The 26,526-nt window shown below is 39.2% G+C and overlaps 1 protein-coding gene across 1 annotated transcript; it reads left to right on the top strand.

Annotated features, from left to right (window-relative positions):
• Window positions 1–6,200: 6,200 nt before the first annotated feature.
• GHSR (growth hormone secretagogue receptor) lies at window positions 6,201–11,252 on the top strand. The gene is made up of 2 exons (XM_045556661.1): window positions 6,201–7,039; window positions 9,107–11,252. The coding sequence occupies exons 1-2, from the start codon at window positions 6,244–6,246 to the stop codon at window positions 9,409–9,411; spliced, it is 1,101 nt and encodes a 366-aa protein (XP_045412617.1). The 5' UTR covers window positions 6,201–6,243; the 3' UTR covers window positions 9,412–11,252.
• Window positions 11,253–26,526: the final 15,274 nt, after the last annotated feature.

Genomic DNA, 26,526 nt, shown 5'->3' with positions numbered 1-26,526 from the left:
CCAGCAGTAATCTTGAGCCATGAAGAAACCTTGATATTGGAAGGCACTCACAACGGATGGTGGAGGAGAAAGGCAAAAGGAACATGAGTTCCTGAGACCAGCCCTGGGCATCATATCTTCTGATTTCTTTTGGAAGAAAAATAAATCCATAACCTTTTATTTTGTTTTAGTTTCCATTTTACATTTCCTGATGTATATATCCAATATTCATCTTAATTAATAAAAGAAATAAAATATAAACAAGTGAAAAGTTCAAGAATAATATGAAAATACAATTACAGTTTAGTAAAAGAAGAACTGGCACATGGCACCATACAATTCATTGCATGGAACAGATATGGCATGGAGAGGTAATATGTAGTATTCAAGTGTTGAGACTGGGCTCTGAAAAAGACATATAGAAATTTAATACAAGACAAAAGAGTCACTTCAGCTCTCAAAGAAAAGGTGAATTTTTAAATAAATGATGTTGAAACAACTGGACAACCATTTGGAAAAAGATAAAACTGAGTCCATAAATCATTTCATGTACCAAGATATATTGTAAATGGATTGAGAAATATGAATGTTAAAAAAATAAAACCACAAAATAATAGAACAAAACACAGATGGATTCCTTCATAACTTAGCAATGAGTAAAGCTTTTAAAAATATGACTCAAAATCCAGAAGCAATAATAAAAAATACTGACAAATTTAATAAAGCATACATTTAAAACTTTTGCATGTCAAAAAGAAAAGAAAAAAACAAAATAAAATTGAAAAGAAAAATGAATAGCTGGAGAAAATATTTTCAATTTATATTATTTCAAAGGGATATCTCCCCAAGACAAAAAGAACTCTTAAAAATCAATTTTAAAATGCAAAACAACAACCCAATAGAAAAATGAACCAATGTCATAGTCCAGCAGTTCACATAAAAAGGAAAGCAAATGGCCCTTAAACATATGAACATACTCAATCTCACTCAAAACAAAAGAATGCAAATGAAAAGCACACTGAGAAACCATTTCTCACCTAACAAATTGGCAAAAATTTGAAAATTGACAATTCTCTGTTGTAGAAGTTGGGAGAAACCAGGCACTCTCATCCATTGCTAGTGGAGATACAATTTGAAATAACTCCATGGAGAGGAATGTGGTGACATGTAACAAAATTACAGATACTTGTACCCTTTGATTCAACAGTCTCACTGTTAAGAATATATGTAACGTTATACCTGTTACTTTATACTAAATTTATAAGTGTCTTCAGAGCCCAGACTCAACACTCAGGCACTATATACTGTCCCTCCGTGCTCTATTTGTGCCATTCAATGAATTGTATACTGTCATGTGCCATTTCTTCTTTTATTAAACTGTAACTATTTTATATTATTTTGTAACACACCTGTACATGTATACAATGACATATACAGCATTGTTTATGACAGCAAAAGATTATTAAAACACACAAATAGCCATCAATAAACATTGGTGGAATAAAACTAAGGTATATCTCCATAATGGAAACTATGTAATTTTCCCTGGATGAAGTACTATAAAACCATTACAAAAAGAACATTGGTATGAAAGAATCCAGGGTATAATGTTAAGTTAAAAAGGCAACACAGAGGACAGTGTATATAGTATATTGCATTTTACACAGGCTACACACGCACACACACACACACACACACACACACACACACAGTTACAAAAAGAAACACACCCAGGCACACAGGACAGGTAAATCAGAAACTATTTTTTTTAAGCGATAGGGTCTTCCTATGTTGCCTTGGCTGAAGTGCAGGCTATTCATAGGTGCAGTCATCGCACACTATAGCCTCGAATGCCTAGCCTGAAGCTCTCCCACCTTAGTCTCTTAAGAAGCTGGGACTGCAAGTACATACCATCCTGCCTGGCCCAAAAGCTAAAATTTTTAAATGTATCTATTGGGAAGTATGGAAAGAGAGTAACATTTTCCTGAATATATTTTGGTTTAAAGTTTTAAATTTCGAACTATGACTTGTTTCAAAGTTTTAACTGTCAAATCATGAAAATGTATATTCAAAAATAAAATTAAATATAAAAATAATTCCTAAAATTGAAAGTAACTAAAACAAATGAGGCACATATCTAACTGGTAACATAACCACACATAGAAAAGCATTATTTCAAGTAATTTTAGAACATAATAGTTGTACAAACTTAGTGGGATATATTGTAAGAATAAAAGAAAACTGCAAGAAAATCTCAAACTTTGTCAATTTTATTATTAGTGATGAGGCTGATGTTATTAGCTTAAAATTATTTAGTGTGTATGATAAGATAAAATAATTATGTTTGTGTTATTAGAAACCAAGATGTTCAGTATAAATATAAAATCAAAGAAGTTAAGTAAATAATTGGAAATTGAATTGCAAGTATCTATATAGACTTAAGATTTTTTAGACTTTTGATTTGGAAGCAATTTTAAACTTACAGAAAATCTGCAAGAATAATACAAAGAAAATCATTTTACCATTTTCCCAGATTTTTCTATTATTAACATTTTGCCTCATTTACTTTATCATTTGCTCTATTTATCTACGCCCACACACACACAAAATTTTTTTCTGAAACAGTTGACAGTAAGTTGCATAAATCATGGCTGAGTGGGTCTAAGAGTAAGAATATTCTCAACTTCAATAAACTTAACACTGATTCAATACTTCTTTCTAATCTACTATGCATGTTCTAGATGTGTTAGTTGGCCCATTAATGTCCTCTATAGCAGGTTTTTGTGTTTTTTTTTTTTTACCTCCAGTTTATAATCCAGTCTAGAATCAGGAATTACATTTAATTGTTAAGTTTCTTTGGTCTCCTTTAGTCTGGAACATTTTCTCAGTCTTTCTTTGTCTTATACAACATTGACCTTTTTTAAAAAGAACGTTTAAAATAAACTATACTTCATTTTGAGTTTGTCTGATATTTCCTTGCCATTAGATTGAGGTTATGCATTCCTAGCTACAATACTATGTAAGTGAGACTGTGTCCTTCCCAAGGTATCACAGTGGTGATATCAATTTTGACCATCTACTCACAGTGTATCTAATTTATCTACTGTATCATCATCATCATCACCATCTCCTGATTAAAACAACAATATATATCATGGGGCTGCCCACATAAAGCACCTAGGACCTATTCTATAATGATCCAGGCACAATCATCACCAATACTGCCCAAAATTAGGTCTCTAAATGCTATTCACCACTCCCAGGGACTCTTGGAGTAATGGCTGCCCCCAGGTCAAGAGTGGGGAATTTACAAGGTGAGGTTGGAGCATCTCATTGTGCCACAAAGTGCAGTGAGGAAGTTTTCAAAATCTGAGTCATGTCAAGAGGACTCTAGAGCCAGCCTGAAGGGGATCCCATTGGCCAAAGATGGGACAACCTTAGTATCAAAAAGAAAATAAACATAAGTGATTGATTGATATGCATTGACTACATAAATATCCATTAGTCCATAATGATACTCCCTATGCCATTCATAGGAGAAGCCATACTAAGTTTTTTTCACTTCTAAGTGTTTTTGTGCTCCTTGTCTAAGTAGTTGAGCACGTTTTACTTCTTCTGACAACTCAACTTTATCCAGATCCAGCTCAGAAGCTGCTTGCTCTGAGAAGCCTTCCCTAAAGCCTCTATGTAGTTCACACATTCTTTATATTCCAGTGACAGTCATCATACAGCCCTCTTTAAATGCACCTGTCAATACTGTACTGAAATTGCTTGTTTAACTGTATTTTTCTCTCCAGACTATTAGTTTATAAATACAGGACCTGTCTGGGTTTTATTTATTGTGTTATTCCTAATGCCTACCATATATTAAATATAATTTTATATACAGTATTATATAATACTATTATGTGTTGTGAATAAACAGATCAATTTCAATAATTCTGTTTCTTCTTGGTCACGCAATACAGATTTGTCTATATTTTATAAAATGGTTGAGTGCAGTTAAGTAGAGGGCCATTTTAGCTAACATGACAAAATTTTATCACAATGGTTTTTTAGTGTTTTTTCCCAATTTGTCCACCTGTCAGCCATAGCTTTCACACTGAGTAGACTACAAATATGACCACAACATTTTCTTGATTCTTATTCTTAGACAATAATTTCTGATAGTATTTGACTTATCCCAGTCTACTTTCTCTCCCTTTCTGTTCATACACACAAACCTACTATTAATGTAGGGCAGAGAGTAATAAAGTCAAATTATTGATTTTTTTCAAAAAACTTGTTAGTAATTGGTGATTTGACTTAGTTGGAATATTTTTAAAATAGTACTCTGAAATAAATGTTTTTTAAAAAATTTGATCCAACGTCTGAAACACGCCGGTGGCAACCAAGCCAGTATACAGTGTGTTCACCAATAAGTTGTATCAAACTTTTCTCATGTGGTCTCCCACTATGTGGAGCAAACCGTCTGTCAAAGGCACGTATAGACGCACTCAAGTGCGGGCAATCTGTCCCATACACAGTGCATGGATTCCCATTTAAGCCAGGGGCGAGAGAGCCCCGATAGGCGTGGCCAAGGCGGTGGATTAATGCCAGTCTGTGCTTGGGGAAGTCTCGCCGGCTCCCGCGGTGGAGCGAGTGGGACGGGGGACTGCGGCGTTCGCTGCGTGACTTGGTGACTTGGAAAAGACGTGTGTGGCAGGGCAGCAGCTCCCTTAGAGCGGCGCGGCCGGAGGGACCCGGAGCTGGCCGCGGTGCTGAACACGTTTCTGGGGCTTTCCCGAGGTCGGCCGGCGGGAAAGGGAACGGCAGGTTTGCGAGTTCGCAGGCAGCCGGCAGGATCAAGTCTTCGGGTGTCGGTTCCTGGCTACGGGCAGGAGACGCGCAGGCCGGGTGCAGGGGGGTCACCTCGCTCGTGTAGGCGCGGCCTCTGACCCGTTACTGCAGCTCCTACTCCTCAACAGCAACATGTCCCATATTTATTCACTGAGTGCCTACTGAGTCCCCAACACTGGACGTCCACTCCCAGTAGTTCACACAACATTCTCCCAGTTCAAAGAAAAAGAACTAAAGCTCCGAAGGCTGAAGACCTTGTCCAAGGGAACACAGCTACGAAATGGCCGGTCCTTCTCAATCACCTTCAAAAAGCGTTTACTGTATACCTTCCGTGCGCCAGCGGACAGCCCCTGTTCCTCCTTCGCTTGTCAGCCCCAAACACCTCCAACCCGAGCCTCTTTCCCTTCTCCCGCCCCCACCCGAATCCCCGAGGTTGGCGTCAGGAAAAAGTCATCTCCCGGGCAGCATAACCTCTATCACCGCTAAGTCGGGGCGTGTACGAAGGACTGGAAGTCGGTGCAGGGTTTATTCACACCTCTTGTCCCCGTGCACTCAGAAGTACAAACTGGGTGGGACAGCCAACGGTAGTCTCTGAGTCCCCAGTCCTCTGTGTAACCTCGGTCAAGTGGTCACGTCTCTGAACCTGTTTCTCGTCGCTAACACGACAGTGGGTTGGTTTTAGGACAGCATGAGGCTCTTCCCTGGTGCGCACCGGTCTCTTCCTAGGTCCAGTACAAATAGAAGGCCTCCCCCCCCCCAACCAATCCCTCTCCCAAGTCGAGATAGGTACGCTCACTTTTTCTCCCCAACAAGTCCACAGCCAACTCTACCCCTCGTGGAGAAAGAATTGAGGTCCCGAGCTGACGTTGTCCTCCCCGCTGCTGCCGCTGTCCCCACCCCCAGCCCCACCCCCGGGTGTGACCTGTCCTTCCGGGCCACACTCGCCCGAGGCTCGGGAGAGAACCCCTCACACTCCTGCTTGGTCACGCCTGGCCTCTGCGGTCCCCGGCGCTGGGGACGCTCTCGGAAGTGCGAGACGGAGCTGAACCGAGAGCGTGAGCTGTGGGCAGGGCTGGCCCGACAGCCCGGGTGACAGGTAGGTGGGTGGGCGCCTGCCGGGGGCTGGGTTGGGAGAAAGGGGCTTTGGGGGAAAGGGCTGAGGAAAGGGGAGGTGCCAGAGGAAGCCGTGGGTCATTCTGTCACTCTCTTTACGACCAGTCTCTCTCCCTCTCGCTTCTCCCCAAGTCACCTCACTTCCCTCTCTTTCTTCTCCAAGCATCCTTTCTGTAAGCCGGCGCCCGCTCCCGCTCCTCCCTCGCACTTCCCCGCGCCCAAGGAGACCTCTTCGGGGACCTCTTCGGGGACGGCTCCATCTGGCCTCCCAGCGCAGCCGCGTTCCGCAGCCAGTTAAGCCGAGCCGGCAGCATGTGGAACGCGACGCCGAGCGAGGAGACGGGGCCCAACTTCACGCTGGCGGACCTGGACTGGGACAGTGCCCCCGGCAACGAGTCGCTGGCCTACGAGCTGCTGCTCCCCTTCCCCGCGCCTCTGCTGGCGGGCGTCACAGCCACCTGCGTGGCGCTCTTCGTGGTGGGCGTCGCTGGCAACCTGCTCACCATGCTGGTGGTGTCACGCTTCCGCGAGCTGCGCACTACCACCAACCTCTACCTGTCCAGCATGGCCTTCTCCGACCTGCTCATCTTCCTCTGCATGCCGCTCGACCTCGTCCGCCTCTGGCAGTACCGGCCCTGGAACTTCGGCGACCTGCTCTGCAAACTCTTCCAGTTCGTCAGCGAGAGCTGCACCTACGCCACGGTGCTCACCATCACGGCGCTGAGCGTCGAGCGCTACTTCGCCATCTGCTTCCCGCTGCGGGCCAAGGTGGTGGTCACCAAGGGCCGGGTGAAGCTGGTCATCCTCGTCATCTGGGCCTTGGCCTTCTGCAGCGCCGGGCCCATCTTCGTGCTGGTCGGGGTGGAGCACGAGAACGGCACCGACCCTCGGGACACCAACGAGTGCCGCGCCACCGAGTTCGCGGTGCGCTCCGGGCTGCTCACGGTCATGGTGTGGGTGTCCAGCGTCTTCTTCTTTCTGCCCGTCTTCTGCCTCACGGTCCTCTACAGTCTCATCGGCAGGAAGCTGTGGCGGAGGCGGCGCGGCGACGCGGCGGTGGGCGCCTCGCTCAGAGACAAGAGCCACAAGCAAACCGTGAAAATGCTGGGTAGGTCGCGGGATGCCCTCGGGCTTTCTCTCCCCGTCCCCTCTCCCCTTGCCTTCCCCCTTCTCCCCGAGCGTCTCTCTCTCTCTCTCTCTCTCTCCCGTTTCTCTCAGTCTCTGTCTTTCTGCATGTCTCTCAGTTATTCTCTTTTCCTCTCCACGCCCCCCCTTACTTTGCCACTGTCCTGACTCTCTCTTTTGATCTCTATCCCCTTTTTGTCTCTCTCTTTCTGTCTCTCCTTTCTCTTTCATGGAGAAGTGCCCTCACCTTTTTATTTCCCTAAAATGATTTTTTTATCAGCCTAGAAACTTTGCTTCAAAAGATATTTCATAAAAGTCTATTGTGGTCTTTGAGGGTTAAAAGTGAGGTTAAACTTCTTGCCTCAGATAGAATTTGTGGATATCTAAGTTACATTAAGAAAAGCAGGCATTGGATCTAGAAAATATTCAGTGGCAAATTTAACCAAAGATGTGATCAATTTGGATAATTCTGTTAGAGCTGATTTGTTTTTCTTTCGATACTGTGATTTGTTTTCAGATAATTTCATCAATTCTGTTTACCCCACTGCTGTTTATACTACGCTTTGTAAGGAAGTCAGGGACAAATCAGTGGGGTCTCTTTATTTGTTTTCATAATTACCCATAGGATAGACTAAGATAAGGTAAGACAAACAAGGCTCCAACAAGAGAAAAGGAGACTCTGTGGAATCTGACAGGACTTATTACCCCCCTTCCCAAATGGCCCTGCAGGTACATCCGGGTGCAATGTCACAACTAAAAGTGTGCTGAATATTTATTGCAAGAATTCAACTTCTTTAAGTGTATGCTTGGTACAAGTGAAGTAATACAAAATATGCTCATATTCAAGCAAAATATTAATTCTACACACTTTTTCAGAACCAGAGCCTGTATATTTCATTGCTCAGATATTATAGTCAACATTTCATACTCCTTGGCATATTCAATGCTTCTTAGAAGTAATTTCAGGATGATTTCATATTTGCAATTTTACAATTCCTGGATCCTGAATATTAAAGTGATACAGTTTATTCAAGGAATGTCAAAGATTTTATTTTCTAGACTGTGATTCTCAAATGACTCATAGATTGTAAACCTGCAAATGTCCTTCAGGGGACTCTAAGCTCTCATCTATGAGATTCACACTGCTACCATGGCAGTCAAATTGCTACTATACAACTTAGTTTTAAGGGTAAGTGGAATAATTTCCTCTAATTTTATTTTTCAAGCCATTAATTTTCTCACTGGTGTCTCAGCACCAATGTTAATTTTCTTCTCCTTTGACAATTTGAAGGAGATCACTAAAGTAGTACAGGGACTAAAATACTATTTTTTGTTATTTTTCCTTTGATTTCTGAATTTTAAAACCTTAGTTTAAAAATTTACAAGTGTTGAAAAATTATCTTACATAGGCAAAATGAAGACTTGGGTGGATGATAATTAATGTTAGTTGGTTTAATGGCCTTTCGTGCCTTACTTATGTCTACCGTAGGTAGCATAGAATCATCCGTCTCAGTGGTTCTTAATCCTGACTGCACATTCAGTCCTCTGTGAAACGTTAAAAAAGAAAAGAAAAGAAAAACCAAGTGTCCCAGTCTCCTTCCTAAAGATCTTAATTTAGTGAATCTATATTATATCCAAGGAATCTGCATTGCTTTAAAAAAAGTGCCCCAGGAAACTGATACGCAGCTATGGTTGAGTATAACCACTTTACCTCGTGTGTTTGTGTTGTGTCTAACACATATAAAGAGGAGGACTATTGTGAATATATGGCCTTGTCAGTTGAGTAGATATGTCAACTCAATCACAAAATCACTCAAACAGTTGTTAAATAGAAGTTACTGGGAAGCTCAGTAAAAATTGTTGAACTTTTGGTCCAGAGAGACTCAATCTTTGTTATAATAAAATGTAAGAATGGGTAAAAGCAGAACAGAGTGTTTTTCTGAAGTCAATGGTCAAAATACATAATCAAAACAAACTAAGTCTTAAAAATAGAATGTGGTTTGCTATGACATTTCTTGCACTGATGATCTCTCTCCCATTGTCCTTTTAGCTGTAGTGGTGTTTGCCTTCATCCTCTGCTGGCTGCCCTTCCACGTAGGGCGCTATTTATTTTCCAAATCTTTTGAGCCTGGATCCCTGGAGATTGCTCAGATCAGTCAGTACTGCAACCTCGTGTCCTTTGTCCTCTTCTACCTCAGCGCTGCCATCAACCCCATTCTGTACAACATCATGTCCAAGAAGTACCGGGTGGCGGTGTTCAAACTTCTGGGATTCGAACCCTTCTCCCAGAGAAAGCTCTCCACTCTGAAGGATGAAAGTTCTCGGGCCTGGACAGAATCTAGTATTAATACATGACCTAGCACATTGCTGAGCACAGTCACCGCTTATTATTCTAAACCGGAAGCCATAGCACAGCAGAACTTCGGAGGAAGCTGAAGGTTAATTTTGGAATTAGGGACCCATAGATCTGGAAACAATTGGGAGGAAAGAAAAGACGTAATTTGTAGGGTGTGAGCAGTTTGATTTGATTGCACACTCATCAGTGCTCTCATAAACTATTTCTGCATATTCACTGCCTATGATTTTGCATTCTACTGCTGGTGCTGGTGAGGGCTTTGGAAATAAGAGAAAGGAAGAAGTGCAGAGTGGGCAATTAGGGCACTTCTTGGTGGATAAATCTGATTTAGATTTACTTTGCTTTTTCATAATGGTTGAAATTATTTGGTTAAAAGAAATGGCATTAAAATAAAAATTTTAAAACCTGACTTTTAAAAACCAACAATTTTCATAAAGCTCTAGAACAGTATCGTCCAAGGGAAATATAATGTAAGGCACATAAGTAATCAATATAAAAACTATTAATGAGAAATTTACTTTCCTTTTTTCACACTAAGTCTTTGAAATCTGGCGTATCTTCCATGTTTACAGAACCCCTCGATTTGTACCCTAAGTTTTCATCAGTAATACTTGATGCAGTTAGATTCTATAAAAGTTACAGATGAAAAAGTAGATTCAACAACCTAAGTTGTCTAAACACACTTAAAAGCTTTCCAATAACTAAAACAACTGTAAGTTTTAAACTCTAAATTAATTAAAATTAAAAATTCAGTTCTTCAGTGTTCAGTAGCCACATGTAGCTTGAGGTTGCCACATTGAATAATGCAGCTTTAGAGTATATTCAAAATTATCATTCACCTTATATAAAATGTTTAAAAATAAATATCCTTTCCCTGAAATGTTTTCACAGTGAAGTTAGCATAGCAGAATTTTAGAGTGATGAATCCTACATATCACACCTAAATGTCCTAATCTTCATGGTTGGAAGAGAATGGCTATGAAACGTACAAGATACATTTTTAAATTAAGTTGAATTATATGTGTTAATATTCAGGAAATGAAACTTTATAAAAATTATAGGTAATCATAAACTGCCTTATTTGGCGTAACACAAATACTTAAGCCAATCATAAGACTTTGATTTGTAAATAAAGGAATAATTTATAACACTCTGGCAAGCTTACAGGAAACTGAATGAACGTAGAAATGTTTCAAATAGTGAAAGCAGGCCTATGTGAATTCCCTAAATGCTACTACGTATTATTATTCAAAACTTTAAAAAAATCTTATAGCCATTTATTTCAAGATGCCTGTGCCATGTCCTATCTTCAAATTAGTTTTTTCTGTTTACACCTCATTTCCTCATTTCTTATCTGATAGATATGTTTACTGGGATTTCCAGTCTCTCTCTTAGTCATGATTATGAATGACTAGATATCTTCAACTACATATTTTATGTTTTGGTTATAAATATAAAATTTTCATTTCTACTGACTTTGCTCCCTGTATAGTCAACCCTTTGCATATCAATATATTATTCCAAAAATGATTTTGTCATAATCCTATGCAATAATAAGTCACATAAGCATGAAGTTATTGGCTCTCAACTATGGAATTGATTGAGCCATTTGGGAAAATTACTGCCATGATTGCTTTTCCCCCATCAAAAGGAAAGATTATCATGCTGAAATAATTGATTATTTTGGAAACATCAAAACACAATCATAATTAGAATTATTTCTCTAGAAAATTATTTCTGAAATTCATTTACACTCTGAAACTGCACCATCAATTTGGTCCTAAATGCAGAACTTTAGCAAGTTGATTATTCAGTTAATTCTTAGGAGTGCAACAATATTTTTAAAAGGCACACTGACTCATTTAAGTCCATGGGAAATTAATTAGGGCATTTAGCATTATTGTCTTGGATAATGCCCAGTAAATTCCAAAGAGGTAATTCAGTTTCCTGAAGCCTTAGAGTTTTTGTCTACAGATACATCCTACTTGAGAGGAAACAAACAAAAAAGCTTGACCTCCATCACACAGTTGATTGCTTTGAAAAAAAACAAACCCAACTTTTAATCAGTTGCTTAAGCTGTTCAATGGTCCCCCTTTTCTTGTGGGTTCATGTCTAGTCTTGGCCTAACTCACTTCCAGGGAATAGTTTACATAACAGGGATCACTGCTGTCCTTCACTGGTATTAATCTGGGAATTCAGAGAATATACTTAGAGAAAGGGAGCTTTAATTTGTCCTCCGGTACCATTGCCTTTTATTGTTTGTAACTTCTTTATGTTATCATACTCCATAAATCATTTAAGACCCAGGGAAGAGGAACTTAACATTAGGAAAATTGTTTCTAGAAGTCCATAATTTCATAAGCATTTAGTATGTGCCTGATATGTTCTAAATTCTATCAATTAATAAGCCAAGGATTTTATCCTTAACGATCTCACAATCACTTGTGTGTTATGTTGCAGTAAGTAACCGATAAATATATTTAAATTGTGAAGTAAACATCTCTGTTTAACACTGAATCGAATTGCTCCTCAGCATTTCAAGGAGCTGTCATCCCACTGTGTTGTTGGGTATTTGGCTCACAATAAATTTGAAATGAGCTGTTCCTACTAGAACCAGTCAAATTTGTAGAAACAGTTAATGTATCTGCTAGTGGTAATTACACTCACTACATTCTTCATTAATTTAGGGAACGTAAAGGAATCTTTTTGAAATCTCACTGTTTCCCTTTTCCTGGTTATCTAGCAATGAGATTTCTGTTACTGCATCTTACACTATGTCACAAAATCAAGGATGGGATTGTTTTCATTATAATAGGAAATAATTATTATATAAGCAAGAACTTTTTAATGATTGCTTTAAGGAAAACATTCATTGCCATGAGTTATTTTAAATTGGAAGTTTTGTGGTAATGAGATTTAGAAACACTTCCAGTGCCTGGCCACACATTGAAAACCATGTTATAGTCAACTTTTTATTGCAGTGAGGTTGTTGTGATGGGATTTGACTTGAAATACCAGCTTTTCATGCTAATGCTTTTATTGAGAACCCGAAATCATTATAATTTATAATTTTTAGTTCAATGTTGACAGTTTTAGCTATTTTTTCACTATCTTTTATTTATCCACATACTTGAATTTAGTATTAAAAATAAACTGTGAGGTTTTTTTGCAAGATTGGTGCCTGAAAACAATCTCTTGTCTTTTAAAAAAAAACAGTGTGTACATCTTTAAAATGTGACATACATATATTACTTGTGTAAAAATTTTTTGTTACAAAGTCTGAGTGAAAAAAATAGAGCTTTCTGCTTTCAGAAACACTGTATATAGTATAAATAATGTCATTAAAGAATAAAGATAATATTAACATGTCTAATATGTTTATTAGTTAATGATTCTCCTATAATTTCTTTGCAATTTTAAATTGCAACACTAACCAGATACCTACAATTATAACTTAACTAGATGATTAGTGATCAATGTTAATTCAGCAAATTGGTAACACAAATATTTTTTATCTAGAGAATGAACTGCTAGTCAAAATCAACAGAAAGCAATGCTCTGGGCTTTAAGCTCACATCACTTATTTATTCACATTAAATGAATTCAGTCATGTTAATCTTGGCAACTATCTAAGTTTTAACCAGGTGAGGGAGGATGCTCAGATGAGGCTTGTTTTTGTGTTTTTCCTTTTGAACTCAAACTCTTCCAGGATGCTGGAGACTAGCCATTTTGAGTGACAGAATTATCATCATCTAAAAAAAAATCTGCCTTGTCTATGCTCATCTCAATTGTCTGGATATTTGCTGGAATTCCATTTAATATTTTATGCTGTGATGTAATATATACTTTTGCTCAAGGGTCTATCAGCTACCCTCACAATTGGCAAGCCAATAAAGCCCTCTAAGAGCAAGCCTCGTAAATGCTCAGAAAGCTCCACCAAAGTGTTTACAAATGTTCTTCTTTCCATCAGAACTCCTTTCTCCCCTAGCTACAGAGAAAGCATTGGGAAAGAATGGTTTGAAAGAGTCCCTGTGGTTTTAACATCTCAAATTCAAAACATCTCTCTGGCTCAAACAACAAAAACACTTATATTTTTCAATTTTAGCACTATAGGTTTAGCATACTAGAGAACACTTGTTCTTATAAATATATCCACATGGCATAATCCCCTGTTTCACTGACATATGGTATATTCTAGGTCTGTATAGAATTTAATGCTTGGTCAATTTGTGCTGTTATAGTTGTTATAATGTGTCATAAATGTTACTGATGATATTTTGATTTGCAATTCTTTTTCTGTAAGGTTTTTGTGAATGTTAAAGAAGAGTTTACTATAGCTCCCATGTAGCTGACTTATGAAATTAGGCATAGGTTTTTCCTTCCTTTGGGTGTCCTTAATCAAACAATTTTTAATAATTGCTCAATAAATATCTTTTTAAAGCATATGGCTGTTTTCTTCTGCTTACAGTTGTAAACCTTGATGTCTGGGATATTTCATCTCTACCCTTGTCCTAGATTTTGTTTTATTTTTTTCCTTTTAATTTCTAAAATATTTATTTTGCAACTATGGGGAGGTGTTTCTTGTAGTGAATTTTATTTCTCCAGGGTCTCCAATATTTAGTAATGAGTTAACCAATTCCTCTAAGAATTAAGAGGAGAAAGGGACCCTGTGATGGACTGTGATCCCATGCTCTCGCCACCTCCCTGTCCCTTCCAGCCTGCCCCTCCAGAATCAGTATGCCCTCTTTGGTGTTACAATAATGTGTGACCCAAAGACCACGGGCTCTTTAGAGTCAGGGGAAGGATTCCTATTCATCTTGCACTCAGCAGCCACTCACTGAATGTTGGATGGACAAATGAAAGCTTAAAAAAACCCAGGCAGTAGCTCCAAGACACTTGGATTCCAGGGGCCAATAAAGTTTAAAGCTAAAATTGGGGATGGCCAACTTTTATTTGCCAATTAAGGGACTTTATTAATAAAATACCCTACTCTCTAATATCATTTCAACTTAAAAAGGACATTTTAAAAAACTATATAAAAGTCTCAGAAAAAAGGGTAGTCACAGTGTGAAAATTCAATGTGTTCTACATGTCATAAAATTATACATGCATGCTGTTAACATGACTTAATTATAATTTGGAAGTAGCATCTAAATTAAAATGTGTAAATAATACTTGGCATTAATTAGTAATACTTTAAAGTAATCCCAAGAAGCAAATCATGGGATTTGTTTTTATTGACCTACTGAGGCCTTTTCTAATATCTTCTGACACCTTCTGCCCATCTCTCCCTCAATTCAGTGTCAGCCAGTGCCCAGCACATTTTTTTTTAATTCAGTGATAGGTTCATTTTCTTAAAATTAGTGTTTATGAAAGTCTTAAATCAAATTATCCTCCTAATGTGTTTAAATTTATAATACGATACACACATAAGCTGGTCTAGACACAGTGATTGGTTTTGGGCATAGACCATAACATTTCATTTCCCAAAAGTTCTTAGGAGACAAAGATTATTGGTTAAAATTAAAGAAGCAATTATTTTTCAAATAATAAAATGATGACTGCCCAGCACATTTTTTCAGGCCCATTCCTGCAAGAGATCCTGGGCCTGACTCTGAAGTCGAAAGAAGAAAGGGCAGCAGGCCTTTTCGGCAGGTCTCACATTCTGGGGTTAACCTAAAAATGCTGCTTGCTCCTTGCTTCCCAACTAATAATTCAGTCAGTTCCTGATTTCACAACCAGCTTCCTTCAAGGGGCATTCAAATTAATTATAAATGAATACATATCTCCTGAAAAATCATTTGACAGTATGTATGAAATGCTTACAAACTTTATGTACCCTATGATCCAGTAATTTTACATTGAGACATGATAATGGAGAAGCACAAAGATTTATCTCTAATGGTGTTCATTGCATCTTATTTATAATTATAAACACCTGAAAAATCCAAATGTCTGAGAATAGGGAATTGGTTAAATAAATTATAGTAATGATTATAGTTAACATTTATGTGACACTGTGCCAAATGTTTTCAATTTGTTTTCTCATATAATCTTTCCAACATACCTAGGAGAAGGTTCTGTTATTATCCCCATGTGAGTGTGTGTGAGTGTGTGTGTGTGTGTGTGTGTGTGTGTGTGTGTGTTTGTGCGAGGGATGTCACAGAGACAAGAGAGGTTTTGTCACATGGTTAGGAAATGGCAAGGCTGAAATTTGACCCCAGATGGGTTAGGTTCTATTGTTCTCATTTTTCCCATCCTGGAGCACTAGGCAAACATTAAAAATAATATTGTAGGAGAACTTCAATAATACGAATAAATGTTTACCCAATATTAGTAAGTGAAAGCATATTGTCCCATCCTGTAAAGAAAAAAAAAACACATGTTCACAGAGCAGTAAAAACTGAAAAGATATAGTGTACTAAAATATTAACAGTGGCTTTTTGGTTGATTGAAATGTTTTCTTTTTTCTATTTTCCATGGGCTCTGACATTTCTACAAAGAATATGTGTTATCTTGTAATAATGGCAAGTGGCTTCCCTCCCTGCCCAGCTCCCAGGTTCTGCTCTTTGTTCTTGGCCTCTGACTGCTTCTAGGGCCTTGGTTTGCCTAGCTGCTGTGAGGAGCATGGTCCTGAGGGCAGCGGCCTCCATACCCAGCCCTAACTCTGAGCCCCGGCCTCTGTAGCTACTCACTGGGACATCTGCTCTTCCCTGGGAGTAAGTTTCAGGGAAGCAGTAAAAGAGCGAGGCATAACTGCTGCCGTGACTGTATGGCTTCAGCAAGTTCCTTAACCTCTCTCCACACCATGTAAAGAACCAGACAACTAGAAGGTGCTCATTAAATGGCCACAATTATCATTTGGTCACTTGGCAAAGTATGAAGCAGCCCCATTTTGTGTCCCCTTTCCTAGGTTCTCTGCTACCTGGAATACTTCTCCAGACCTCTCTGTCTGCCCCGGCCCCAGCCAGGAAGAGGTCTGCCAGAAACTTCATTGGTCATTTACAAAATTTTAGAGAGGCTGGTAAAAGCAGCTGCAAATTTAGCAGAGCTTGGTTATTGCTCTGGCCATTGGTTGACAAAGCACTGTTCGGTTTTTCAAAATGCAGCAGATATAATTTGCAGTGATCCCTTGACCCCTCTCCCAGGGGCCATTTGCACCTCTATTTGTGGAATGAAAAAATAATTTCAGACTCAGTCGACAGGAGGTGGAAGAGGGCGGAGAGGGGTGGAAAGGGAGGAAGAACTTAGTAAATTTTCTGGGTTCCTGAAAATACATCTATATTCATGGTCTCTGTTCCTTACCTAGACCTGATGAACTGCTTCAGAAGCTTTATTGAATAACTTTTTCTTTCAGAATTTATTCTCCAGGAACAAGACATGCAATGTGGAGTATGCATAGATTTTGAAGCCAACAGTTCTAGAATTTACTCCTGGCTTCACCATCTATCCTCCAGTGGCACTGGACAATTACTGAACATTAACCCCTCTGGGTCCCAGCTTATTTAACAGTACAATGGGAATCATAAAAGTACTTCCTTTTTGTGGTTGTTGACAGCATTCAATGACATATGTAAAGGGACAGCGTCTGGCACATAGAAGAGCCCAACACATGTTAATTCTTTTTATTAAAACAATTTATTAGGCTGTTTACACTCTATGATTTCCAGTTTCTTTGAAGCAGAGCAAGAACCTAAAATGTGTAAATAAACCTGAATGCAGAATCCTTCTATAGTTTTGGGATCTTCCCCATCCCAATTTTGACAGTCGTTTCACCCATACCTAATTTAGTGAGCTTCTTAGTGACTTGCCTTTATCAAGTCTTTCCAAGGAATTCAGTACATGTTTCAAAGAAACAATGATTTGCTTTTTGCAATCACATTTCATCAGTTCATGTAATTTTTAATTAAGCAGTTACAATAACAAGTACAATTTGGCTTTGATAGATATGGGAATGGATAAATAACTCAGTGGAGCAGAAGTTTAGAGGTGTGGCAGGGCATGGCCTCCTAGCCCCTGGGCACATTCAGCATGGCCTGAACGTCAGTCAGGACCCTTGAGAGAGCAAATAGAGAGTGTTGGATACCAGCCATTCTAGTTAAGAACACTTCTAATCCTTATATAAAAGCACATAGAATATAGAGACTCGTTGGTTCCCTACAAACAGAATAAATCCAAGTAGATAACACTTCATAGGCTGTCTGGAGTCTGAGGAGTCCTAGGGAGTTTCATCCTGTGGGTCAACTCCCATCAGTTGGTAGTGGTTCCTGGAAACACCTGGGCTGAGACCGGTTCTTAGTAGAGTGGCAATATGTCTCCTTTTCCTGTGACAGTATTAGTTACTCCTGATGTCTGGGCATCCCATCTAGTTTGTATTTGTCCTGGATTTTTTCATTTTTTAAAGATGTGTCATTAATATTTGCATTAAAGGAAGCAGGGACGAGGTTAGTGGACCTCCACTTGATTATTTCCAGCTTCTGCCATGGTTCCGTCTAATAGCACGTAAGATTCATGTTCAGTGAGTAGTGAGTGTTGTTCTCTTCTTCACATAGGGTTAACCTGAAAGACAACCAGCTATAACCTATCTCTTTATTCTCAACATTTTCCTGAAACAATTTAACTAAGTCCTTCCTTTCAAAAAAGCATGCAAAACACTTGCTGAAAAAAGTGGGTTCTCACACATGCTGTTAGGGAAGGTCAATTCCTCCCGTCTTAGGTGGTAGTGGTGGGAGAATACATGGCAGCTATTTGTCCTCTCCAGTTTTGCTATGGCTCTCACTGCCATCTTTAATATGCATGAAGTCACCAGGCTGCCAGTCAGCAGGACCAGTGGAAAATGGGGGAAAATTGTAGATTAGATACACATGCAACAAGTGCAGGAACTAGAGTGGAGTAGCCCTCCTCTAGAGGACAGTCTGAACACTCTTGTTACAATGGTAACAAGCTTTGAATTCTGCTGTAAGTCTACTCAATAATTATTTTAAGAAAACTATGCCCAAAGAAAATATTTAACACACAGACTACAGAAAGTGCATTTACAGTTTAGTATGTGAAGCATGGTTTTTCATTTAAGTGAAATAATTATTCTTCTAAATTAATTTTACTCATTTTGGATTCTATAGTTTCTTATACTTGCACAAAAAGTTTATGGCCGTTACTATGTCAGCTCCATTGTCAGGAGACCATCTTGGCACACTGTTGAATGGAGCCAATTTGATATCAATGCCACCAAATACTTTAAATTAAAGATCAGCTAATCTCACTAATGGGTTGAATTTTTTCATGCAATTGATGGAATTAAAATAAAGCTTTTGGAAATCATTCTGCTCAGTGAAACACTTTACTTTATTGAGAATATAAAAGTTCTCCATTGACCTTAAATGTATTCATTTTGGGGCAATAATACAAATATCAATTTGATGAGGCTTATTGTCACAATAAAAGCAATGTTTTTGCTAAATTATGAACCCTATAAAACAGACAGCAGAGCTTGGAATTGATTTTGGTACCCACATAATTTATAATTCAAACAAAGAAGTGATATTTTACCAATTTAAAAATAGATATGTCAAAATTTATTAAAAAAATACACTCCTATCGTTTAATTTTCCCCCCACTAAAACACATGTTGAAATTTGATCCCCAGTGTGGTGGTGTTGGGTGTGGAGATGAGTGGGAGGTGTCTAGGTCATGGGGGAGGATCTTTCATGAATAGCTTGGTGCCAATTCTCCCATCCTCCCAGTAGTGAGTTCTCCATCTGGTCAGACTGGATTAGTTCTTGTGGGAATTGATTAGTTCCCAGGAGACTGGGTTGTTATAAAGCCAGGGTGCTCCCTCGGGTTTTGTCTCTGTATGTGTCTGCTTCCCCTTTGGCCTTCTCCACCACATTATGACAAAGCATGAAAACCCTTGCCAAAAGCCAGGGCCATGCCCTTGAACTTCCGAGTCTGCAGAACTGTGAGCTAAATAAACCTCTTTTCTTTTCTTTTATTTCTTTTTTTTTTTTTTTTTTTTTTGAGACAGGGTCTCTCACTCTGTTGCCCAGGCTAGAGTGAGTGCCGTGGCATCAGCCTAGCTCACAGCAACCTCAAACTCCTGGGCTCAAGCGATCCTTCTCCCTCAGCCTCCCAAGTAGCTGGGACTATTAGGGATGCGCCACCATGCCCGGCTAATTTTTTTTCTATATATATTTTTAGCTGTCCATATAATTTCTTTCTATTTTTAGTAGAGATGAGGTCTCACTCTTGCTCAGGCTGGTCTCGAACTCCTGAGCTCAAACGATCTGCCCGCCTCAGCCTCCCAGAGTGCTAGGATTATAGGCATGAGCCACCGCGCCCGGCCAAACCTCTTTTCTTTATAAATTACCCAACCACAGGTATTATGTTATAGTGACACTAAACAGACTAAGACGTACACACAACACCCACAGAGAAACTAACACACAAAATGAAATGTACCAGAATGGTAGTGCTGGCTTTCTGTTTGCTGCCCATCACCAATCAGATTTCAGAAATGCTTGTGCTTTTAAACAATTTAATTACTTAGTGCCCTAAAATAGGATTGTGAATTTTCTAATTTGATTTTTTTCTTAAAATATTTATGTTGAAATCTTTAATCAGAGCAGTCAACAGATTACAAAAAAAAAAAAAAAATCCTTAAAAACTAAAATACTTCAGCTTAAAAAGGTCTTAGAAATGTACAGACTTATTAAAAACAAAGCTTGCAACAGGTAAACATTAAAATATATCTCTACAAAACAGGGAGAAACTGAACAAATTACATAATGAAGCCTCAAAAGTTGAACTGATTTCACTTTGAAATTTTGTAATTGATCTTTAGAATATCTCAAACTTTGGGTTGAAACTTTTGATGGAATGAAATAGAGAAGGTCTATGATTTTCTGAGTTCAAGATATGGTAAATATTCAGAAGAATCATAGAGAACTTATTTGGCAAGTTTTGTCTTATAAAAATATTTGTCAAAGAAAGGTACTCTAAATAGGGGCAAAGTGACAGAATCTCTAAAAGTATTTGGGATGAAATTAAACATTTCAACAAGAAAAATAACAGAAAAGCATGTCCTTTTCCTCAGGACTGACTCTAAGCTTACTAGAAGGAGCAAAGGTGTTAAGAATTTAAAATTTATTGTTTATAAATGCAACATAGAAGAAGATTGCAAGTAATTTTATTAAAGATGAAGATTAGATTGTATCAAAAAATGCATTCTTCATAGAAATATTAGTGATACAGTATTAGAGGTAGATATGGCCAAAAATTGATTAAAATGTGTAAATATATGTCAAGAATAATTTTCTTATTTATGTTTTCAGACATTCAGAAAATCAATATGAATAAGTTGTTTTGTTTTGAGTTCATGCACATAAATTTTATTTTTATTTTTTGAGACAGCGTCTCACTCTGTTGCCCAGGCTAGAGTGCTGTGGTGTCAGCATAGCTCACAGCAACCTCAAACTCCTAGGCTCAAATGATTCTCCTGCCTCAGCCTCCCAAGTAGCTGGGACTACAGGCATGCACCACCATGCCTGGCTAATTTTTTCTGTATATTTTTAGTTGTCCAGCTAATTGCTTTCTATTTTTTTAGTAGAGATGGGGTCTCGCTCTTGCTCCGGCTGGTCTCGAACTCCTGACCTTGAACAATCCGCCCACCTCGGCCTCCCAGAGTGCTAGGATTATAGGCGTGAGCCACCACACTCGGTCATACATTTTATTTTTAGAAATAACTTTGCAAATAGTTTGTGGGTAAAACAAATTTATAGTTCCACCAAAAAATAAAACCAATTTGTCAGTCAATAACTAAAAACTTCAATAATCATGTATTTAATTATTTTTAGTATCTCCTTTCACTCTCCAAGTGTCCTAGTCTGGAAAATGAGTTTTATTGTCACCTTGATTCTAAAACTATATCTCTGTAGTAAAATGTGCCATGATCTGTTAGTGATGTCTGCCATGAGTGAGGGAGATGGTCATGGGCACTTTCTAATCTTGGTGACTCTTGCTGTAAAACAATAGTTATCATAACTGTTAATCACAACCTTCCGTGTATGAAGGAAAACTTTCTGTGACAGTGTTGGCAGTGGCAGGCCATAAAGGAGGATTTTACCAAAGGTCTCCCATAACAGTTGTTATAAGGCAAATATTTCCATTTAGTCTTGGGAGCATGGAGCAAGAATCGGATATCAGGTAAACGTCAATGTCATCTGGACACTTGGTTTCAATGGTTGTGTGACCCTTCTTTATCAGTTCCTTGCTTCCTCTATCTTTTTCTATCACTGCGTCTGTACCAAAGAGCTTCAAGATGTGAAGTGTTGATAGGTACAGAGAAAGAGGAGAGGGAGGGACTAACCATTTCCCTTGACCGCTGTGATAACCTTGTGCTGTGACACAAGGGCCCTCCAGAGGGAAATAGGCCTTGTTATGATGCCACTGTGTAAGGAAGGCTGTTCACCAGTGTGGCCCACTCTAGGCACTACACCCTGGACCCCAAGAGACAGATCTCCAGTCTTCATCTTCTCAATTTCCAGGACCTCTACTCTTCTTCATTTCAGCCACTCACTCCTAAGGCTTCACACTGATTAGTGGTGTTGCCAGGAACAGCAACTTCTCTGAAATCTTGCCCTTAAACATCCCGGTCTGTGACTATAATCTTCTATCATTCCAGAAGTTCTTCAACCTCTTCACTTTCTCCCTGTCAGTCAGTCCCCTCCTGTCTCCAGGATCCTAATCCAATCCATGGCAATCATATCAACCACTTGCCAGAGAATGTTCTCTGACCTTGTACCAGCTTTCCACCTCTCACTGGCCCTGGATCAAGGCTGGAGAAACGTGTCATAGCCCCAAGCACTCAGTGCCTCCAAACATTTAAGGACAACAAACTCTCCTGGTCCATCGACACTGTGGCAGTGTCTCCCTAGTTGGCTCTTATCTTAGTCCATATGGGCTGCTGTAACAAAACACCAGAAACTGAGTAGCTTATAAACAACAGAAATTTATTTCTCACAGGTCTGGAGGCTGAGAAGTCCAAGACCAAGGTAGATTTGGTGTCTGGTGAGGGCCTGCTTTCTGCCTCATAGATGGCGCCTTCTTGCTGTGCCATCACGTGGTAGAAGGGACAAGCTAGCTCTCTGGGTTCTTTTATAAGAGCACTAATCCCAATCATGGGGGCTCTGCCCTCATGACTTAATGCCCTCCCAAAGGCCCCACCTCCTAATACAATCACCCTGGGGGTTAGGATTTCAACATATGAATGGAGGTACACATTCAGATTACAAAGCTCTCTCATTTTTCATAGAATCTATTTCAAATCCTCTCCATTTTTGTCAAACCACACCAGACCCTCAGCAAGAAACCTGTGCATGTTATGTCAAAAAGGGAATAAGTCATTAGTTGAGAACTCTCTTAGTTCATTGCCACCACATGAAAAAGCTCACACTGAGCTGCACACACCCTTTGCTTTTCCTGTTTGTCACGGTGGGAGCAGTGTTTGTCCTCGTAAACAAGGCCATCCTCTTCATCAGCACTCTACTTCTCTCCTCCTACCTCCTACAATTATCACCTCTCTCTCCTCCAGTGTCTTCCTTCTGCTTTCTGCTGCCATCTACCATCATCATTTAAACCTGTTCAAGACTTTCCCTCATAAAAAGTCTTTGCTTAGCCACTTCTATGTATTGAATTGTGACACTCCCTCTAGTTCATATGCCAAAGCCTAACCCCCCAACATGATGGTGTTTAGAGATGGGGCCTTCATAAAGTAATTAGATTTAGATGAGGTCATGAGGGTGGGGTTCTCATAATGGAATTAGTGCCCTTATAAGAAGAGGAAGAGAGCAGAACCCATTCTTTCCCGACCAAGGGAATCCACAGTGAGGAGGCCTTGTTTACAAGGCAGGAAGAGAGCTCTCATCAGAAACTGACCCTGCTGGCTCCTTGAGCTGGGACTTCTGGCCTTCAGAATCATGAGATATACATTTTTGTTGTCTGAGCCACGTAGTCCATGGTATTTTGTTGTGGCACCCTGAGCCAGCTAAGACACCTCCATAGTGCCCTCCAGATGTTGCCCTGGCATCCTTCTTCCTTTATAGCCAAACTTGTTGAAATAGACGGTGTCCACTTTCTCTTACTCCAACTCATGTATTAACCCCTTGACATCATATGATGAGAATAGTACTGAAAAAGAAAGTTTAAGTAAGGTCATACAGGCCAGCACTATGCTAGAACTGACTGAGTCTGTCCAATGGGGAAAACTCACATTGCACAAATAATTGCCTAATAATTATTCAACTATAATTAAGTTATGTGCTGTGCTAGAGAAGTGCCAGGTGGATGTTGTGAGAGCCTCTTACATTTACCCAGCCTGATCTGGGGCATGAGACTGAGGGGGGTGTCCCTGGAGTAGTGACATTTATACCACACTGTGACGGATGAGTGGGAGCTGATCAGATTGTTGAAAGGAGGAGTACAATTCCAGGCATAAAAAACATCATGGAAAAAGTCTGAGTTAGGAAGCAGTATAATATATTTGAGGAGCTGAAGGAAGGTCAGAGAGCTAGAGCTTAAAGGGTGAGGGAGACAGGGCCTAAGGTGGACACTGCCCCAGAGATAGGCAGGGTTTCCAAGGCCATGCCAGGGACTTTGATCATTATCCTAAGCAATGTAGAGCAAATGAAGGGTTTGGAGTGGGAGAGTGGTGGGGTAGCATTTACATTTAAAGGCTAGTCTATCTGCTAGTGGGGTTGGGTTGAAGGAGACAGGGTATATAACAGGAAACCTCTCCTTAATAATAATTAAGGACTTCTCAAAGGGAGAAATATCTTTGAGACAATAGTGTAGTATTTTTTCTACACACAGTGTGTTGGCCAATGGAACCAATTCAGTGGTCTGTGCTTGCCCACACAAGTCTTCAGTATAAAAAGTGCAAAGTTCTAGCATTGCTGAAGATAAACTATCAGAAAGAAAATTCCTCTTGACCTCAGGGCTGTGAGTCTATCTTGTATTAGCATTGATGAGTCTCCGGCTTCCTGGACCATTCCTTTTCCGCCTTCACCATGGCAGCCATCATGGAAATCAGCACAGCAGATGGTGGTGCACAGATTGAAATGGGGAAACAGAAGCATTGTCACTTTGTTTTCTGGGCCTTCATCAGCCAGCAAGAGAATGTTAAGCCCTAGAGCCCTAGCTGGTTCTAAACTCTCCATCAGTTAGGAGCCTGAGAGCTGTGTGAATGTCTTATTTATTCATGGGGAGTGAGTTTGTTTGTTTGCTTTGAAGTGAGAGATAGTGGAGAAGAACATCCTTCAGGCTATGGAGTGGTATGAAATCACATGATATCCATCCTCCACTCCTTCATTTCCTTAAGAATGAAGTCCAGTTTTATGCTGGGATTCAAGGCTCTTGCCTAATCAGATCTTCTCACACATCTACTAATCTCCTTTGCTCCCCTGTATGCCTCTGAAATCCAGTAATCTGAACTATTATTTCGTCCCTATATATGCTCTACATTTTCTTTCTTTTCCATTCATTCATTCAAAAATATTTATGAAGTATCTACTATGTACCTAGATAGCAGGAATGATGTAGTGAACACAGCAAAGTTCCTGCTTTCACAGAGTTTGCATTCTGTGGAGAGAGACAAACAATAAATATCATTCAATCATCTTTATTTTTGTGTTTGTCTGAGAAATCACCATTGTGAGCATTTTGTAGCCATCTTTCTAGATACTTCTCTATATATACATTGTTTCCACACACACAAACACAGTCACACACACACACTTTTATATCAATGGAATAACAGTCACACACACACACTTTTATATCAATAGCATAACACTGTACACTTGCTTGTTTTTAACTCAAGAAATTATTAAAGAAATCTTTCCATGCTGCTGAGTACTAATAGATACCAACTTTCTTAATGTTTGCGTAGTTTTCTCTTAAATGTATTGGCTATAATTTACTTAACCCCTTCCAATGGGCTTTTATGTTGTTTTCTTTCACTCTCTATTTTTCCAACTTGAAATGCTCTTTCATTCCTTAACAGATATTCACATAACTTGAACCCTCAGTTGCTTAGCTATCTGCTCAAATAAAAGAAAAGCCTCCTCAGGGAATACTCCCTATGAAGCCAGTATCACCTTGATATCAAAGTCAGGAAGGGACATAAGAAAAAAAGAAAGGACCAATATTCCTTATGAACATAGTTGCAAAAATCCTCAATAAAATACTAGTAAATCAAATTCAACAGCACATCAAAAAGATAACTCACCATGTTCAAGGAGGTTTCATCCCAGGGATTCAAGGACAGTTCAACATATACAAATCAATAAATGTGACTCACCACATAAACAGAAGGAAAAAAAAAACACCATATGATCATCTCAATAGATGTAGAAAAATAATTTGATAAAATCCAACATCCTTTCATGATAAAAACTCTTAACAAAGTAGGCATAGAAAGAATATATCTCAAAATTATAAAAGTCATATATGACAAACCCACAGCCAACATCATACTGAATGGAAAAAAGTTGAAAGCATTTCCTCTAAGAACCAGAACAAGACAAGGGTGCCCACCATCACCACTTCTATTCAACATAGTACTGGAAGTCTTAGCTAGAGCAATCAGGCAAGACAAAGAAATAAAGGCATCCAAATTGGGAAAGGGACGGTCAAATTATCCCTGTTTGCTGATGATATGATCTTGTAGCTGGAAAACCCTAAAGACTCCACCAAAAGTTCCTAAAATTTGTAAATAAATTCAGCAAAGTCTCAGGTTACAAAATCAATGCACACAAATTAGTAGCCTTTCTATATACTAATAACAATCAAGCTGAGAATCAAATCAAGAGCTCTATACCATTTATAATAGCTGCAAAGAAAATAAAATATCTAGGAATGTACTTAATCAAGGAGGTGAAAGATCTCTACAAGGGGAAGTACAAAATACTGATGAAAGAAATCATAGATGACACAAACAAATAGAAAAACATCCCATGCTCATGGATTGGAAGAATCAGTATCATTAAAATGTCCATACAACCCAAAGTAATTTATAGATTCAATGCAAATCCCATCAAAATATCAATATCATATTCATA

Source organism: Lemur catta, chromosome 1, assembly GCF_020740605.2.
Source record: "Lemur catta isolate mLemCat1 chromosome 1, mLemCat1.pri, whole genome shotgun sequence".
Classification (NCBI taxonomy): Eukaryota; Metazoa; Chordata; class Mammalia; order Primates; family Lemuridae; genus Lemur; species Lemur catta.
This window is presented reverse-complemented; position numbering and strand designations above follow the sequence as displayed.